This window comes from Scyliorhinus canicula, chromosome 12 (assembly GCF_902713615.1).
Source record: "Scyliorhinus canicula chromosome 12, sScyCan1.1, whole genome shotgun sequence".
NCBI classification, from domain to species: Eukaryota; Metazoa; Chordata; class Chondrichthyes; order Carcharhiniformes; family Scyliorhinidae; genus Scyliorhinus; species Scyliorhinus canicula.
The window spans coordinates 142,015,171-142,034,205 of record NC_052157.1 but is presented as its reverse complement, the minus strand read 5'-3'; the positions used below and the strand labels follow the sequence as shown (position 1 = coordinate 142,034,205).

Here is a 19,035-nt window from a genome sequence, read left to right as displayed (position 1 = left end):
CTCTGATAGTGCCACTCACCCCCGCTCAGGTCTCACAACGATTCTGACAATATAACGGACACTTCTCCTACCCCTGGAGGTACAAGCTTAAAGTATCATTTTCTGCCATTTTCAGAGCAAATGAAATCAACTTGGCTAACAAGTTGGGGCGGAAACAATTGACACTATTTGTATCTGTTTGAAATGTATTATAGGCCAATGGGGTTTCACCAAACATCAGCTTTAACCCACAACCTCAATAGCAGTAGCCTGGGGTGAATGGGATAGGAGAGGCGGGGTGATGCAGCTGGCTGGGATGGACAGACCTTTAACTAATAAAATAGCTAAAAAGGCAATGACGCTTTAAGCAAACGTACTGAAAAATTTGATTCACATGTGGAGTAACTTCGTCGAGGTCCTAGAGGTGGCTTGTTGTCCAGCATGTTCTTCTTGGCAAATTTAAGTTCTCTGTTTTTAGGCGGAATGTAGCCATCTCTCAATGAGATGAGGACGGGATCAGCGTTCTTCCCTGACATCCACTCCTCAGCGTCTAATGCTGCATCGGGGCCTTGTGTATCTGGGTACAAGTCATCTTGGAAAAGATCCGACTACAATATCCATAGGAAAAAGATATATTTTCAGTTGCAGTGACCGCGAGAGATTCATATTCAAGTCAGAGAGTGCACATTGATTGTAAAATGCTCCATATTCAATTACACAGCTTTGGCATTTTTGGCCAGTTTGAATAAACTATTGAATGGGCTGCCATTTGGTGTCAGGGATTTGAATCAATTGTTTTAGTGGCCCTCATTCTAATAAGCAATCAAATTTAGAAATTGTAGTTCAGGCCAATCATCAATTATCTATCTTAAATGATCAATGAGAACAGACTTTAAAATGTTGAACTTGCTTTGGGAAACATAATGACCAGTGGTATGCTTGGGTCTCACGCGGCCTGAGTCAGAAGGTTGGGTTAGACAGGCATGGAAGAAATGTGATGCATGTAAGTGGGCATGGAGTGTCAATCCTCTGCTGATTGCCACCATGAGGAAGGTACAGCCGACTAAAGATTGATGTTACAACCCCCACGAGACCCGTGCGGATGGCCCAATTAATCTTCTTGTGAGCCTTGTGGAGTACATGCTCCCCCGCTGAGGGGCAGAGGCTGATCAGCGGGATGGTTAATTTATTACCATAAAGGCCGGGCCAGGTAGGGGCCAAGCTTGGAGAAGCCCTGACTGGGACTGCGTCTGTTATTTGTAAATAATTTACTTTTGGAAATAAACCTATATTTTAATCTCCCTTCCGGACTCCTCCATGACTACTAAAATTGGAAGCAACGTTTTCATTTCCCTCCGTGTCCCTTCCACTTACGGCTTATCTACTGCACTGACCTTGCGAGGCACTGTCATCGTAATAGGTTCACACTTCCGTTCATGTAATTTGAAAAACCTAAAAATAAAAAAAAGTAACAAATCAGATTCTGTTAAACAAACAAAGTAAAATGGATTCTGTCACAAACATTATACAGGTCGCGATTGGGGGGGCGATGGCAAAGTCGTCATGTGACAGGACTATGGGCAGCACGGTAGCACAAGCGGATAGCACCGTGGCTTCACAGCTCCAGGGTCCCAGGTTCGATTCCCCACTGGGTCACTGTCTGTGTGGAGTCTACACATTCTCCCCGTGTCTGCGATGGTTTGCTCCGGGTGCTCCGGTTTCCTCCAACAGTCCAAGGACGTGCAGATTCGGTGGATTGGCCATGATAAATTGCCCTTAGTGACCAAAAAGGTTAGGAGGGGTTATTAGGTTACAGGGATAGGGTGGAAGTAAGTGCTTAAGTGGGTCGGTACAGATTTGATGGGCCAAATGGCCTCTTTCTGCACTGTATGTTCTATGTTCTATTAATCCAGAGGCCCAAATTCATGCTCTGAGGACACGAGTTCAAATTTGAATTCAATTAATAAAAATCCTGGAATTGAAAGCTAGTCTCAGTAACAGCGATCGTGAAACTATCATCGATTGTCGCAAAAATCAATCTGGCTTGCTAACGCCCTCTATGGAAGGGAATCTTCTGTCTTTACCTGGTGTGGCCTACATGTGCCTACAGACCCACAGTCATGTGGTTGCCTCAGAACTGCCCTCTGGAATGGCCGCACAAGCCACTCAGTTCGCTGTCCATGATTTTGGTCTTTGTGAGATTTTGCAGGGAGGCAGTCCCTGCGAATGCCAGGACTTTACTATAATTATTCTCACCAATGTCGCGGGAAAATCAAAAGCTCCAGTGCTCTCCAATACATGTTGACCTGTTTCAGAGCACGTTATAGTACCTAATTTAACTTGAAGCAAAACTTGCTTTTGCTGTCTTTTCTCAACAAGAAGCACTTTGTAATCACCGGCTCTTTATTGGCTCATTATGAATGAATTTCATAGGTGAAATTAATGAAAAATATCACAACAATTCAAGGCAGTCAACTTGGCGATTGGGGATAACTGCTGTTTTGGGCAGTTTACAAATGGATGCTGTGCACAGTCAAACTGTCTATGAACGGCGGTGAGTATTTAATCAGTGTTGCGAGACCCCTGCAGGGGAGTGAAACCCTGGCCAAGGACAAACTGAAATATGGGTTGCTTCTAGTCTGTCTGAGGCTCATAACCCACTCCCAAGATTTTAAGAGGCAATTTAGCGCGGCCAATCCACCTACCCTGCACATCTTTTCGGGTTGTGGGGGTGAGACCCACGCAGACACGGGAAGAACGTACAAACTCCACACGGACAGTGTGGAGCCGACCCAGGATTGCGTGCTTGCCCATTCCACCCGAGATCCAGCTCTCGCAGGCTCAAGATGGGAATTACGTGGGAATGTCCAGGCATAGGGGAACGATAGTGCAAAACAGCAGCAATGCAATGCATATGGAGTGGGAGGAGTTTTACAGTGTTAGTCCCAGAGAGAAAACAGGGGGAGGGGGCAGTCGGAAGACTTTGCCGTATATTCAGCCTCTTTAACAAAACGTTTTTCCTCCACATGTTTCACACCATGCTCATGGTTGCTTGCCTCTGATTCGCTCGCCCCGGGGAAACAAAATCATTGGGATGCTCCTTTAAACATCACCCCAGCACTCTCCAGCATAGAACATAGAGCAGTACAGCACAGAACAGGCCCTTCGGCCCTCGATGTTGTGCCGAGCAATGATCACCCTACTCAAACCCACGTATCCACCCTATACCCGTAACCCAAGAACCCCCCCTTAGCCTTACTTTTTTTAGGACACTACGGGCAATTTAGCATGGCCAATCCACCTAACCCACACATCTTTGGACTGTGGGAGGAAACCGGAGCACCCGGAGGAAACCCACGCACACACGGGGAGGACGTGCAGACTCCGCACCGACAGTGACCCAGCCGGGAATCGAACCTGGGACCCTGGAGCTGTGAAGCATTTATGCTAACCACCATGCTACAGTGCTGGCCCTATTTGTTCCAAGTCCAGTCGGGGGGGGGGGGGGGGGGGGGCATCTCTCGCTGCAGCCCACACCCACACACCTCAACGGCGATCTCACTCCCAGTCACCTCACAGGGTACCAACACTTGTTGCACTCCCCTCTCCCCCATTTCATTCCTTGAGCACCCCCCTCACCCCACCTCTCATGGGTAAAGTCCCCTGGGCCTGACCACTGGCACACGCAACCTGGTACCCAGGCACCTTGGGACTGCCAGCCTGGCACCCAGGCTAGCAGTGCCAATATGCCAGCTTGGCAGTGTCAAGGTACCAGGGGGAATGCCAAGGTGCCACCCTACCCAGTACCAGCCGGGGGCCTCAACTTCCCAGTGAGACCCCCCGAGGTGCCATCACGACTGATTACCATACTGGTTGAGGCCTCACTGTTGAGGCCGGGCCCTGGGTGATTTAACCGAATGGATCATTTAAACATGCGCGCCTGAATGTCACCCAGTGAGATCCAGATCGCGATGGGCTGCAAGATTCTGTTGAATCTCACGAGACATTTTGAGCATCACGAATCTCGATCCAGGCCTCTTGTAATATTCAATGGACTCGTCCCGACACCAAGTCAGGGGCGAGGAAGTTGCTGAATCACGCCCAATGTCTTTAATTATCTACTCCCTGGGGGACCTTCATTATATAAATAAAATTTCATTAGCACAAACTTTTATAAGTACCAGCCTCCCCGGACAGGCGCCGGAATGTGGCGACTAGGGGCTTTTCACAGTAACTTCATTGAAGCCTACTTGTGACAATAAAGCGATTTTCATTTCATTTTCATAATGCCTTGTCGCCAAAGTGTCCGTCATTTACACCCTGCAGCAATTATACATACTCTAACCCAGAGTTTTAACTCTTACTGCACCAGGGCAGCACGGTAGCATTGTGGATAGCACAATCGCTTCACAGCTCCAGGGTCCCAGGTTCGATTCCGGCTTGGGTCACTGTCTGTGAATGGTTTGCACATTCTCCCCGTGTCTGCGTGGGTTTCCTCCGGGTGCTCCGGTTTCCTCCCACAGTCCAAAGATGTGCAGGTTAGGTGGATTGGCCATGATAAATTGACCTTAGTGTCCAAACTTGCCCTTAGTGTTGGGTGGGGTTACTGGGTTATGGGGATATGGTGGAGGTGTTGACCTTGGGTAGGATGCTCTTTCCAAGAGCCGGTGCAGACTCGATGGGCCGAATGGCCTCCTTCTGCACTGTAAATTCTATGTCTATGTCTAAATACATATAATACAATACACGCAAAATTCCTACATTCATTACAATATATTTAAAGGGGTCCCGGATCTTCCATGGTGGGATTCTCCTTACATTACCGGTGAGGAACCTGGAAATTTGGAAAACGTGATCTCATCGGCGAGAATCACGTTCCATGATTCTTGCCGTATTTTGTGCCAGTCGCCATTCTTTCTGACAGCTAAGGTGGGCTGAAATAGGCCCCAGGCCTCTAACTGGAGCGGTGACGCTAACACAAAACGACTTTGCGTGGGACGGTGTTAGACGAGTACTTCCTGCACTTCACACAATAAATTACAAGTGCAGCTAAGGGTGAGTTTATCCATGGGTTACACAGGTAAATATGACAACCGCTATTCACCAGCTACATTCCACAGAGATGAAAGACATGTTCTTCAGTTCTGTTGGTTTGAGGGAGAAATATAGACTAGTAGAGATCCCTACTCTTCTTTCAATAATGCCATTGGAGCTTTAAAGTGCACACAGACCATCACTGAAAAGATAAACTCAGTTTTGGATCACAGATACACCTTCCCCTCCCAGCCTAAAGTTCACTAATGCCTTTGTTTGATGTCCATGATGTGGAGATGCCGGCGTTGGACTGGGGTGAGCACAGTAAGAAGTCTTACAACACCAGGTTAAAGTCCAACAGGTTTGTTTCAAACACGAGCTTTCGGAGCACGGCTCCGAAAGCTCGTGTTTGAAACAAACCTGTTGGACTTTAACCTGGTGTTGTAAGACTTCTTACTTTGTTTGATGTAACAGCTTAGGCCAGTGACTCAGTGTGAGCGGCTATGCACCTACACGATGGAGCACGGAGACAGTATATTCGTCGCCTTTAATGATGAGTCTTTACCTGAGGAGCACATTTTCCACACTGTCAGACATAATCTCCCCTCACTTGCCTCTAATTCCATTGTTAGAGCAAAAGAATAAACACTCACCTCGCAATTTCGCACCTGCTGACATCCAGGCCTCTCTTTGTCATGAAGCCCATTCCCCTCTGTGGCTCCTTACTGCTGAATGTGCTGATGTAATGAACATACGGAGGTTCATCCGTGATTTCAAAATATCGAATACTGCTATCGCCCTGCGCACAAAGGGAAATAGTTTCTGCAGGGGGAGCACTGAAGACTGGACTAGAGTAAAAAGGAATCTAACTTTTCCAAAACAGATCGAGTAGTTTTATTGCTGTAACCTCATCATATAATAGGTAGGTTTTAGAAATATTGGATGGAATTCTCCCATGCTCCAGCCGATTAATGGGTTTAATAGCAGGCGGGCAGGGGTGGTGACTTCAGAGGTGTCTAAAAATAGGTTATATACCAAGTTGAATTTCTTCTGAGATCTTCCGTTGGTGTCAATTGTGAAACTGATTTCCACCCCACTAATGGTGCACAACTAAAAGCCCATTTGCAATCTTCCACCTACACCTGATTCTGTGCAATGCCAGCGGGAAAATAAGCCAGTCCAGAACATTTCCAGGACATCATGGCATGCAGAAATCGGCACTTAACTGACGAAAGCCTGGAGCTGCCTCTGGAGTTCAAGATGGAGGCCACCAGTGCCTCGGGATTCTGGAGAGTCACAGTACTGGATGGGGGGGAGCATCTATCAGCTGGAATTTCCAGCTTCCGTGACATTGAGGAGGACCATCATCCAGCTTCAGAACGTTCCATCAGCTTTCTTCAACAGTGGGTCAGTGACGTTGGGCGCCTTCTCAATATATCACCCAAATGTGATGGCGATATGCGTGCAATCAAGGCCCCCCTTACCCCACGGAATACAGCACTAAACCCCCAGGTACATAACTAATTAGGTTGGAACCGGACGATTATGGCTATCCATCGGCCTCCACAGGAAACACCCCCTGCTCCAGACCCAGACACAGGGCTTAGTCCCACATAGGAGGATTCCACCCATCTCAGGCCGTGGGCTCAAGATCTAGTGTTAGAAGAACAAAGCACTCATTGCTAATCTTTCTAATGCAGGATTGAAAGTTCCTAGATTGGGATAACCAATACAATTTCACCTTAGAAAATTAATTATTGGATCTTTTCCCTCAGCAGTGGAGTGGATCTATCCGAGCCGCACTGTAAGCAACTAATATATCGGACCACACATCAACAGAACAACGTACAAAAATTGCTTTATTAAAATGAGAGGTCAGGAAACTCTTTACAGATAACACATGGAATGGAGCTGAAAGTGGGACCATGAATCCTGAGAGTTATTGAAAGCACTTTTGGAATGCTGTGATGAGGAAATTGGGTTCTTCTAGGTGGGTAAAGCAAGATGGGCCACCCAGACTCCTTCATCTATATTTACGGAAACGTCTGGTATAAAATGTGAGGGGTGGGATTTACCGGCCTCGATGAGGCCGTTGAATCTCGCGAGAGGACTCCTGTGAGATTTGTGATGCTGGAGATGTCTCATGAGACTTAACTGAACCCCATGAAACCACGTGATCTGGGCGTGATCCAGATCAGCATGTTTAAATGAGCCATGTTTAAATGGGCCATGTTTAAATGAGCCAGATTTAAATGGGCCATGTTTAAATGAGCCATGTTTAAATGAGCCATGTTTAAATGGGCCACGTTTAAATGAGCCATGTTCAAATGAGCCATGTTTAAATGGGCCATGTTTAAATGGGCCATGTTTAAATGAGCCATGTTTAAATGGGCCATGTTTAAATGAGCCATGTTTAAATGGGCCATGTTCAAATGAGCCATGTTTAAATGGGCCATGTTTAAATGAGACAAGTTTAAATGGGCCATGTTTAAATGGGCCATGTTTAAATGGGCTATGGTTAAATGAGACATGTTTAAATGGGCCATGTTTAAATGAGCCATGTTTAAATATGCTATGGTTAGATGAGACATGTTTAAATGGGCCATGTTTAAATGAGCCATGTTTAAACAGGCAATGTTTAAATGAGCCATGTTTAAATGGGCCATGTTTAAATGAGACAAGTTTAAATGGGCCATGTTTAAATGGGCCATGTTTAAATGGGCTATGGTTAAATGAGACATGTTTAAATGGGCCATGTTTAAATAGGCTATGGTTAGATGAGACATGTTTAAATGGGCCATGTTCAAATGAGGCATGTTTAAATGGGCCATGGTTAAATGAGACATGTTTAAAAGGGCCATCTTTGAATGAGCCATGTTTAAACAGGCAATGTTTAAATGAGCCATGTTTAAACGGGCCATGTTTAAATGGGCCATGGTTAAATGAGACATGTTTAAATGGGCCATGTTAAATGGGCCATGTTTAAACAGGCAATGTTTAAATGAGCCATGTTTAAATAGGCCATGTTTAAATGAGCCATGTTAAATGCAGTAAGAAGTCTTACAACACCAGGTTAAAGTCCAACAGGTTTGTTTCAAACACGAGCTTTCGGAGCACGGCTCCTTCTTCAGGTGAAATCCGGTGAAATGTTAAATGAGCCACGTTTAAATGAGCCATGTTCAAATGGGTCTCCCCAGTGAGGACCAGTCTTAACAGCACCTGGGGGTGAGGGTTCTCCCAGGCCACTAGAGACTCTGGGTGGTCAGTCAGTCACTGGGCAGCGTAGTACCCTGGCACTCTCTCTGGCATCTGGGTACCATGGAACTGCTTAACCCGCACCTTGGCCCTGCCACCCAACACCTTGACAGCGGCGTCAATGCGTTCCGGAACGCCCGTGCATATCATTTGCATATCATTAGCTGGCCTGGCCCAGACTTCTCCAGGGCCTCCGCGATATTCCGCCTCCGATGGGCCGAGTTTCCAATGGTGCGGTTCGCATGTGCTTTTATAAATCGTGAAGCTGGCGTGGCGGCTGCTGAGGGAGAGAGAGGGGTTATGGAAAGTTTCCAACATGGGCATAGTTTGATGACAGTTGCGCCACTGCCGAGGGGCTTCTGCCAGTGTCGGGGGGGGGGGGGGGGGGGGGGGGGGGGTAGTGGGGGGTGGTCAGGTGGGGGCTGTGGGGTCAGGTTGGACGGGCACGGAACACCAGTGCCGCAGCCGGCAAGGCAGCCATGCAGCTGCGCACAGTGCTAACAGCTCACTTTGAACCTAGTGCCATGGGTCGTATAGGTGTTCTCCCAGGTGACTACCCTGGGTGCTCTCTGACCCCAGCCGACCCATCAGTTGTATGGGCATGCTCCACGCAACCATTGCCATCTTGTTGGCTGGGATAAGTGTGTGTACGCGGAGTGTAATGCGTCTGCGCGGCTGCTGCTTGTCAGCCTCCCGGGTGTTAATCACGGACCTGGCGAATCCCAAACTGTGTTTCAATGGAATCGATTGTGTTCCATGCTGCACTGGTGTTAGCCCCTCAATGGTAGCGGAATTGTTCCAGGTGCGGTGCCACGTTTTCTGGTCATAAAAGGCCACGGATTCTGCGTTGGCGTCAATACTTAGGGCTGGATTCTCCGATTTTGAGGCTATGTCCGGAGCATGTGTCTAGTATTGCGACCAAAAGCAGCCGCGCCATGTAAAACCCCCGGCTTTGCCTGCAGATACAGGTGGAGAATTGCGAGGTCCGTGGCTGCGCATGTGCGTGGCAGCGACCTGCAGCAGTTGTGCCGCACAACACGAGTGTGAGGCAGCCTTATCCCCAAACTCAGGTTTCTCACTCCAACCCTCTCCCCACCAGACACCAACGCATGAGCATGCGCCCACTCACACCCACCCACCTACACTGACCCTTCCCACACTCTGCTCATTTTTATCACTTACTCTTTATGTAACTTAACAATTTATTGCTCTGGCATTGCTGTACATTTGCTCAGCAATTGTGTCTTTCCTGAAAACCTCAGCTTTTAAAAACCATTCAGTTTATTATTGTGCCAAACCTCGTCTTTCCAATATTTGTTCATTAGCCCCTTGAATGAATGAAAAGACCTGCAAATATGGCCCCCTGAGCAAAACGGTCCGACAAGCCTGAGCTGTAGAAATGCAAGTATTTATTACTTGTGGCAACCTTCTTGCCCACAGCAAGGTAGAACGGCACAAATAACAATGAGGTGAGCAATCAGCTAATCTGCTCAATGGATTGTTTATTCCAAATCATTGGAATGAACGAGTAACACATCAGTCGTCTCTCACCTTCCCACAGAGGTAGACTATGTTGGAGTCTGGATCATAAAATGGCAGAAGCACTCCATTACTAGTGTCCATTTCCTGAAGTGCTATCGGTTCATCAAAGGTTTTCTACGTGGGAGATAGAGGGGAAATATATTAAATTGTGCACGCTGACTGTCCACGACTGCATGCCACAGGTTAACAGCATAAACCGCTCACGGCAAAACAGGCAATATGGGTTGGCAGGGGAGATGTGGCCACTACTCGTGTGTCATTTGGTGTTAATGACCACCTTCCAACAGCGAATAGTCAACAGAAGTCATTGGGCAGTTTTTGACACAGTACAGAAACACATGCAGATTTGGAGGCTCCTGCATTCAGCTTTCACTCTAATTGTGGTATTGGTTCAAAGACGTTTCCGCTCATTGCTGACAGTAAACTTGTGTAGTGATTATCCTGAATTGGAGCCCAGACCTGACTCCGACTTAGCTGCCTCTGCACCGAGTGGGAGCTTTGTGCAATGCCCATTCCTGGTACAGAGCCTCACTCAGCACAATTTCAATCGGAGGATGTGTGCTCCCCCAGTGCTTTCCTCATCCATTAAATTAAGCAGAGGGGTAAAGAGGGGACAGTCTTGGCAGGTGAGGTGTTGCATCAGGAAATCGAGCCATGACACTGAAGTGTATTTACACATGGACCAGCTCAGCTTCAGAACCCAATAAAGCCTCTCAGTTTGCTGTGTGGAGCACAGCTGGTAGTTGGTGCAGTCAAGTAGCCAGGAGCTGGATTGTGGGAGCCAGCGGCTGGTTTAGCACAGTGGGCTAAACAGCTGGTTTGTAATGCAGAACAAGGCCAGCAGCGCGGGTTCAATTCCCGTACCAACCTCCCCGAACAGGTGCTGGAATGTGGCGACTAGGGGCTTTTCACAGTAACTTCGTTGAAGCCTACATGTGACAATAAGCTATTATTATTATTGTCCATCCATGATATACCTGTCCCATTTTCCTTCTTTCTGTACTTTCTGCTCAGTACACCCAAGGCTCAGAATGGAGCAAGATTTGAACCAATATCTCGAGTCTATGGTGATAAGCATTGGTGCATTAGCTCTGCACCATATTGCGGTGCCGGCACCATGTTCTATATTTTCTTTTGATCTAAGCTCTGATCATGTATGCTCAGTGTTTTCTTATTTCCGTAAAGTGTACAGGTTAGGTGAATTGACCATGCTAAATTGCCCAAAAGGTTAGGTGGGGTTACGGGGTTAGGAGTAGGGGATTGGGCCTGGGTAGGGATGCTCTATAGGAGCAAGCGCCGGTGCAGACTCGATGGGCCGAATGGCCTCCTTCTGCACTGTAGGGATTCTATGATTCTACACTTTCTAAATAAATGGTATTTATACTAGGGGGCATAGCCTCAAAATAAGGGGAAGTAGATTTAGGACTGAGTTTAGGAGGAACTTAGCAGTTGAAGCAGTTGAAGCTCCTTCATTAAATGTTTTTAAGATAAAGATAGATAGTTTTTTTGAAGAGTAAAGGGATTAAGGGTTATGGTGCTCGGGCCGGAAAGTGGAGCCGAGTTCGCAAAAGATCAGCCATGATCTCATTGAATGGTGGAGCAGGCTCGAGGGGCCAGATGGCCTACTGCTGCTCCTAATTCTTATGTTCTTATGTATTCACAATAGCAGCTGGCTGACCAGTTCAATGGAAAACCATTCAGTTGACCTCATCTAATAAAATTGCTTGCCTTATTTTTAATAAGTTGGACTTTAGCTTTACAAAAGGGACTTTAAACACAATTCCTTATTTTTGAAGGTGATGCACAATAGAGGGCTAGGGAGTCTTCTCCCAGCAACTCCCACCGGATACCATCAGCTAGAAGGTGAAAGGGATTGGGGGATGGAGTCCAGGGCTGAAGACCCTTCATCGTAGTCCATGAGGAGGTGCCTTCCCCCTCTCTCAGTAATTCAGTACATGGAGAATATCAACGGTTCAACTCTGGACCACTCCATGCCACCTATCGAATCATAAGTTTTTTAAAAAATCAAATCATGTGAATATTTTGGCTGCTTTCTTTAACTTGCGATTAACTGCACACAAACATGGTTCAGTGTAAACATTTGGGATTACTGTTAGAGGTGGCAATGTGCCACTTTAGCATCATGCTGCTGTGCTAGTTCACCCTTTTTTAACACAAGCACACCCATGCAATTCACACTTCACCGCAGAGACCAAACCTTTGCATCATCCATGTGGCAATCCACCATTAACACTGTATAGTCTAGATCAGCAACGATTCAACAGAGCTGCTATAGCAGGTACAGCCTGACCATACCAGCTTCCGTTTGTTAGGATGGCTAGGATTAGGCAAAAGGTGTGTGTGTGTGTGTTCTTAATGAAAAGAGCTCCTGGTGCTCTTACACTTTATCAAAAAAAGGTTACTTTGTGAAAACAGAGTCCAACAGCGTGGCTATGGGAACCTTGCACTGACAAAACGGGAGAAATTGAGATAAGTGCTTCCTGCCTTGAAGCCTTTGGGGGCCATGTTCAAACTGCAGGTAGCAGCAAACCTGGAAGGAAGGAATGGGCCAGAACAGCAACACACATTCAGGCCCACCAAAGGCAGCTGTGGAGTTTCGCAGATTAACAGTCACAGTTTTCCCTATGCTTCTCAGAGGCTCCTATTTAATTTGATGAGATAAAGTGCTCCTTCATTAATATCAATTTATGCTAATTTGACAGACACAGTACCCTACACTTCAGAATCCAGCAGGTCCTGTGTGGTCAGCTTTCAGCTTTGAGGGAACATTTCTTAAACAAAAATATCTGCGGTTAATAGATTTTAAGGAAAAAGGTATCATTATGCTAACACGGGAGCACATGTCGATACCAGTCCTGCTTACAGCCAGCACAATTTATTTTTAATTTGTCTGGATTTTCCTTTGATAAAGTTCCTATGATTTTCTTAGAGCTTGAGTAGGTTGGGCCTGTACTCATTGGCGTTTGGAAGAATGGCAACCTTATTGAGGCATATAGAATTCTCAGGGAGCTTGGCAGAGTACACGCTGAGAGATTGCTGCCCCTTGTGGGAGAGTGTAGGACCAGAGGGAATAATCTCAGAGTAAGGGGTCGCCCATTAAAGACAGGGATGAGGAGGAATTTCTTCTCTCAGAGGATAGTGAATCTGTGGAATTCCTTACCGCAGAGGGCTGTAGTGGTTGGGCCGTTAATTGTGTTGAAGGCTGAGATAGATCGATTTTTCATCAGTAAGTGAATCAATGGTGATGGGGACACGGTGGGAAAGTGGAATTGAGGGTGATCATATCAGATCAGCCATGATCTAATTGAATGACGGGGGAGACTCAATGGGCCGAATGGCCTACTTCTGCTCCTGTGTCTTATGGTCTGAATCACAGCATTTCTGACTGTACCAGAAAGAGCACCTGAGTGAGACACATCAACCACCCTCCTGCACCTCTCGGTTCTTAGTTTTGTTGCATTCACTCCACTCTGTATCACACCAAATTTTGATTTGATCCACAAAATATAATGTGCCGGGGATTGATGTATAATCAACATTGCCTTATTTCCCATCACGTGTTGACTTCAGTTCCACGCTGGTTTTGCTGATGTGCATTTATTTTAGAATATTCCTATCTTAAGAAGTTGCTCATGGATGATGCACATCGGCCTAGAGTCTCTGCTGCAGTTGAATACTACCGGGTCCCATAAACCCAGCTCCCTCTGACTCATTCGGGTGAATCCTGTGGTAAAGATGTTTCCCTCCCGTGTAAAAACTGCCCTCATCGGCCTCATGCCTTCATGGGGGGCCAGTTTTTCCTGAAGGAGAAAGAAGTGGTTAAATGACAAGCGAACAACAGAATTTCACCTGGGGAACATTCACTTCAGACATAAGCAAAGGATTTATTTTCGATCCTGCATCCTTCGGAAGGTCTGAAGCAAATATTTCCATCGTGAGAAGTGAGAAAGCTCTAGGACTCCTCCTCCTGGCCAACAATAAGAATACCACTTTATATGCTGATACGAGTCAATTGTTCCGGGTGCGTACACACTGCATACAACACAGATATGTTTCTTTGTGAAGAAATTTACTTGCTGTCAATTTTATTCTTTTATACAAAGTGGGTTAGTTAGCCGATTTGTGGAGAGGAATTCTGGTTGGGACAGAAACAGAAATAGTCTGTTCCTTTCCCATTTAGGCACTTTCTCTTTGCAAGGTGGCCTGTGGCACATAACACAGCATTGATAGCCAAAGCGTCTGACTCGATAGCAAATTACTTCATAATTAATGTTTCTTTAATGGTATAATGCAGTTTTGTCAAAGTAAATGCTGATTGCGATCAAACTTATATCATGGCACCATGGGACAATATAAAGGAAGAAACACTCACCATAACTATTCGACCAATAAGAAATGCAAGCCACAGAATAGGTCTGCAATGGACAGCCAATTTGGACTAAATTTGTGGTATAGTGATTTTCTGTTTCAAAGAGATATTGATCCAATGATCATATCAGGATCTATTATACAAATATTTCCCTGATGGTAAAGGTTAGAAGCAATGGTAAAACTGACTGGTTGGTCAAATAAACCCCATTGTGAATATACAAACAAGAGGCCATTCGGCCTCTCTAGCCTACTCCGTCTTTTAATAAAATCAAGGCTTTCATAAAAGCCGTCATCATTCCAATGAGGTGGATTTCGTGAGGCAAGGCATGGCTACTGCATTGAGGAGATTATCATCACTGGAATATGTGAAGGATCTTACCTCGCGTACAAAGTGAGAAGGGGTCTCATAGAAACCTACAAAATTCTAACAGGATTAGACAGGGTAGATTCAGAAAGAATGTTCCCGATGGTGGGGGAGTGCAGGGCTCGGGGCCCTACTTTGAGGATAAGGGGCGAACCTTTGAGGACTGAGGTGAGGAGGAATTTCTTCACCCAGTGGTGAATTTGTGGAATTCACAACCACAAAAAGTAGTTGAGGCCGTAACGTTGTGTAATTTCAAGAAGGAATTAGGCATAGCTCTTGGGGCAAAACGGATCAAGGGATATGGGGGGAAGGCGGGATCAGGGTACTGAACTTAATGATCAGCCATGATCATAATGAATAGCGGAGCAGGCCCGAAGGGCTGAATGGCCTCCTCCCGCTTCTGTTTTCTATGTATGCTTCTACACACTGACCACTGAGTCGAACTGACTTCCTTTTGAGTGAAGTTCCAAAATCTCTCAATGTTTATCAGGATGTAATCAGCAAGGAGAAATTGTATTTATCTCGCACCTTTAAGAAATTCAAACATCCCAAGGTGCTCTACGGAAGCACTATCTACCAAATTTGGCACAGGAGCAAAATAAGGCGATCTTAGTCGGATGGCCAAAAGCTTGGTCAATGGCGTAGGTTCCAAAGAAGTGTCTTAAAAGACAAATGAGCAGATAAAAAGGAAGAGAATTCCAGAGCTTAGGGTCCAGATTGTTGAAGGTGTGGCTGCCAATTGTCGAGTGGTTAACATCAGGGATGCTCCAGAGGTCACAATTAGAGGAGTACAGAGGATTGTAGGGCTCAGGGGAAGAGGGGCACCGCCTCAGAGGAATTTGGAAACGTGAGTGCGAATTTTAAAACAAGGCATTACTTACCCAGGAGCTATTGCTGGTCTGTGAGCACAGATGTGATGGGGCGAACGGGACTCGATGCAAGTGAGGAAATAGGTAGGTTTTGGACGACCTCAAGGTTGTGGAAGGTGGAAAAGGAGAGGCCAACCAGCAGTGGGTGGGAATAGTCAAGACAAGGTGTCAAAAGCATGGATCAGGGTTTTAGTAGCAGATGTGCTGAGGGGTGGGCAAAATTAGTTGGGTGATGTTACGGAAGGAAGACCAGCGATGATGATGCGGTTAGGTGGTCAGAACCTCAGCTCAGGGGCAAGTACAGCACTTATGTTCTTATGTTCTTATGTTCTTTAAGATGGCAAGCAATATGTTTCAGCCTCAGACAATCGGCAGGAGCTGGATAAAATCAGCAACAGTGTTCGGATAACCCAGATCCTGGTGCAAGGAAATCTATCATTGAAAACGTGTTCTGGTGGCTGCATGTTTTAAATGGAAGCTGTAGCAGAGTAGAGGCTGGGTTGATAGAACTAATGTTTTGATATTCTGATATGCCTTGCAACACTGTAAATAGATACTTATTTAAGGCAAGTGGTACCATAGAAACATAGAAAATAGGAGCAGGAGGAGGCCAATTGGCCCTTTTGAGCCTACTCCGCCATTCATTACGACCATGGCTGATGGAGGATGGACAATGGAGGATAGAATGTCAAAGGTTTAAGTAAAGATGTTAAACGTTCAAAGGAAATGACGAGGTGTGAATTTCACAATTACATTCTAAAAATGAACTCACAAAATGAAGGTAATTAAGAATTACTTCTGAGCAGGTTAGTTCGGATAAGAGAAGACCAAAAGGGAAACAAGTACATCAGGGGCAAGTTCACCCTATGCAAACTAACTGTTTTTTTAAAAATTTAGAGTACCCAATTAATTTTTTCCGATTAAGAGGCAATTTAGCGTGGCCGATCCACTTAGCCTGCATATCTTTGGGTTGTGCGGGCGAAACACATACAAACATGGGGAGAATGTGCAAACTCCACACGGACAGTGACCCAGAGCCGGGATCGATCCTGGGACCTCGGCGCCGTGAGGCAGCAGGGCTAACCACTGCGCCACCGTGCTGCCATCAGCTAGCTGTTTTTAAGACGATAGTCCACAGATGGGAGCTGCATCAACTACCAACAAGCTGTGCTTGTAGAAAAGCTCTTTTGAGAAACCAATTAGTCTATCCTAAAACAGAAGCAGCCCAGAAATATATAAGTGCCTGGTGTGGTAACTATTGCTGGATTTTGCCTAAAGTTTTAAAACCTATGGGATATTGTTTGGGGAGGTTTAGTTCTGAAGTTAGGAAAATAGAGGGATTTAGAAGTGGGTAAATTTAAAGATACTGGCCGGGATTCTCAGATCAGTGTTCGCCCACCACTGGTGCGAGCGAGAACGGAGAATTTAGTGCTCAGCCAAAACTCCATTCATTGCAGCGGGACTGGAGAATCCCGCTGGTGTGAATAGATGGAGAATTCCAGTCACTGTGTATAGCCATTAAGGCAGTTAAGTGTATTTCTAGTTGATTTTCTTTCTATGTGTTTTATTGTTGAATGAATATTTATTTTGTGTAAAATCATTACAAAAACGTCTGGGACACCTTCAGTGGTCTTCACATTTTTCCTCACATTATGCCAACTTCCAAAATATAGTTGAGAGCAAGCATTTCGAGCTTCCCTTCTGGGATTTAGAATACCTTCGCGTTTCACATCAGCTTTGCGCTTAACACTGGAGACCGCAGTTCTGAAATTGCCAATGCTTCCACACAGGAAGCTTTCCAGAATTTACAGGGAGAGTTTCCTGATGTTGTGCTCCCATTAATGTGCAAATCGGAATTCCCAACACCCATTCCAACTGGATAAATCTCCAAGCCCATAGTCCAGATTGAAAAAAGGGCACCCGTATAAACTGGCTTCTTCATTAATTCGAGAGCGGTGAACATTAAGTGGGAGTCAATCAGCACGTTAAACATTGCAAACATCTTTTATGTTTTTCCACAGAGTTTTCGTTTGATGATTTTCATTGCAGTCCTCTATGACTTCAATGGTCAAAATTCTCTACCTCTTCCGAAGAACCATCGCAAGGGCAGGCAGTTGGCTGCCTGGTGTACTTTGCCTCAGGCTTGCATCTCAGTATAAATTGGTTGGAACGATTTTAAAAACTCCTATTTTAAATTGCATTTTCAAGAATATAAATATTACGCATTTATGTGTTTCGTGCAGCCAATTTGTGCTTCGTCCGCATGGTGATGGCTTTCAAGTATTTTTGTAAATGGGGATTGTTGCCATGGACATGTGTGCACGAGGAGCAATGATTGTTCAAGTGTGGAAACAATCTACCTCAGTCCCTGGAGCTTGGATATAAGTAGCCTTGCTTACATCAGCTGGTTGCCAGGCGTGGAATTAAAAAAGTGATGAGGGAGGGTTTGACATATTGGGACTAGCCCCCACTGCAGCAGCAGAGGTGAAGTGGGAATTTTAAGAGGCTTTTAAAATTCTGAAATTGTTTCGGTAGAGTGATTATCAAGGGGCTATTTTCTCTGGTTGAGGAGTCAATGACAAGAGATCATCAATTTAAAACTCAGTCATTAAGAATCGAGGAAGAGAAGTTGGGAGAAATTTATTTTGGTGGAGAATTTCTGGAACAAGGAATGCTCTGCCACAATGACTGCTGGCCTCTTTCTATGTTGCAGATTTCTATGGTTCCAGGCCTTATATAGATACAGAGGAGCAGGAGGAGGCCTTCTGGCCCTTCGGGCCTGCTCCGCCATTCATCACGATCATGGCTGATCATCCAACTCCATAGCCTAATCCTGCTTTCTCCCCATAACCTTTGAGCCCATTCGCCCCAAGTGCTATGTCTAGCCGCCTCCTGAATATATTCAACGTTTTAGCATCAACTACTTCCTGTGGTAATGAATTCCACAGGCTCACCACTCTTCGTGTGAAGAAATTGATGTGTTGGGTGCTCTGGATCCGTGGAACACATACAGGCCACCAACACTTAAAATAGTGCAACACTATTTCATTAAACTATAAACTGTTGAACATACTCTTACTGCGGGTTAACACGATGTTAGATGGAACTAAAGACCTGTGCTTATCCTAACCAGTCTAATCACTCAGCACATGGTGAGGATCTGTGCTGTAAACTATAAGCTCTGTACTTCTGAAAGGCTGCATCCCGAATGACCCGGAAAACTGACGGCCTCTGCCTTTATAGTGAGTGTGCTCTTACTGGTGATTGGCTGCGGTGTTGTGCATGTTGATTGGTCCAACTGTATGTCCATCAGTGTGTGTGTGTGTGTCTGCACCATGATATACTGGTGTATATTATGACAGAAATGTTTCCTTATCTCTGTTCGAAATGGTTTACCTGAATCCTCAGACTGTGACCCCTGGTTCATTTGTAGCATCTTCCCTGCATCTACCCTGTCTAGTCCTGTCTTGTTGGGGTCGCTGTGTTATCTGGCTTAATGCAGGACAGTGTGCTTGGTTGGTCTGCTGCCTCAGTCTGCTTTCCCTTCCTGGAACAGGTACTGGAACAGTTAGCAAGGTCTCCAGGAAAGGGAACTAGAAT

At 45.8% G+C, this 19,035-nt stretch overlaps 1 protein-coding gene across 3 annotated transcripts in view; it reads right to left on the bottom strand.

The window, feature by feature from the left end:
- LOC119974945 (coronin-6-like) overlaps positions 1-19,035 on the bottom strand; it is a 283,817-nt gene that overhangs the window by 10,488 nt on the left and 254,294 nt on the right. For 2 of the 3 annotated variants that reach the window (XM_038814320.1, XM_038814318.1), the window contains 4 exons: positions 9,820-9,924; positions 5,667-5,812; positions 1,374-1,431; positions 357-587 (listed from right to left, as the gene is read on the bottom strand). In XM_038814320.1, the coding sequence (XP_038670248.1) occupies positions 357-587; positions 1,374-1,431; positions 5,667-5,812; positions 9,820-9,924 (540 nt within the window). Of the gene's footprint in view, positions 1-356; positions 588-1,373; positions 1,432-5,666; positions 5,813-9,819; positions 9,925-13,511; positions 13,632-19,035 lie in introns of all 3 variants that reach the window. The other variant, XM_038814317.1, reaches the window with a different exon arrangement.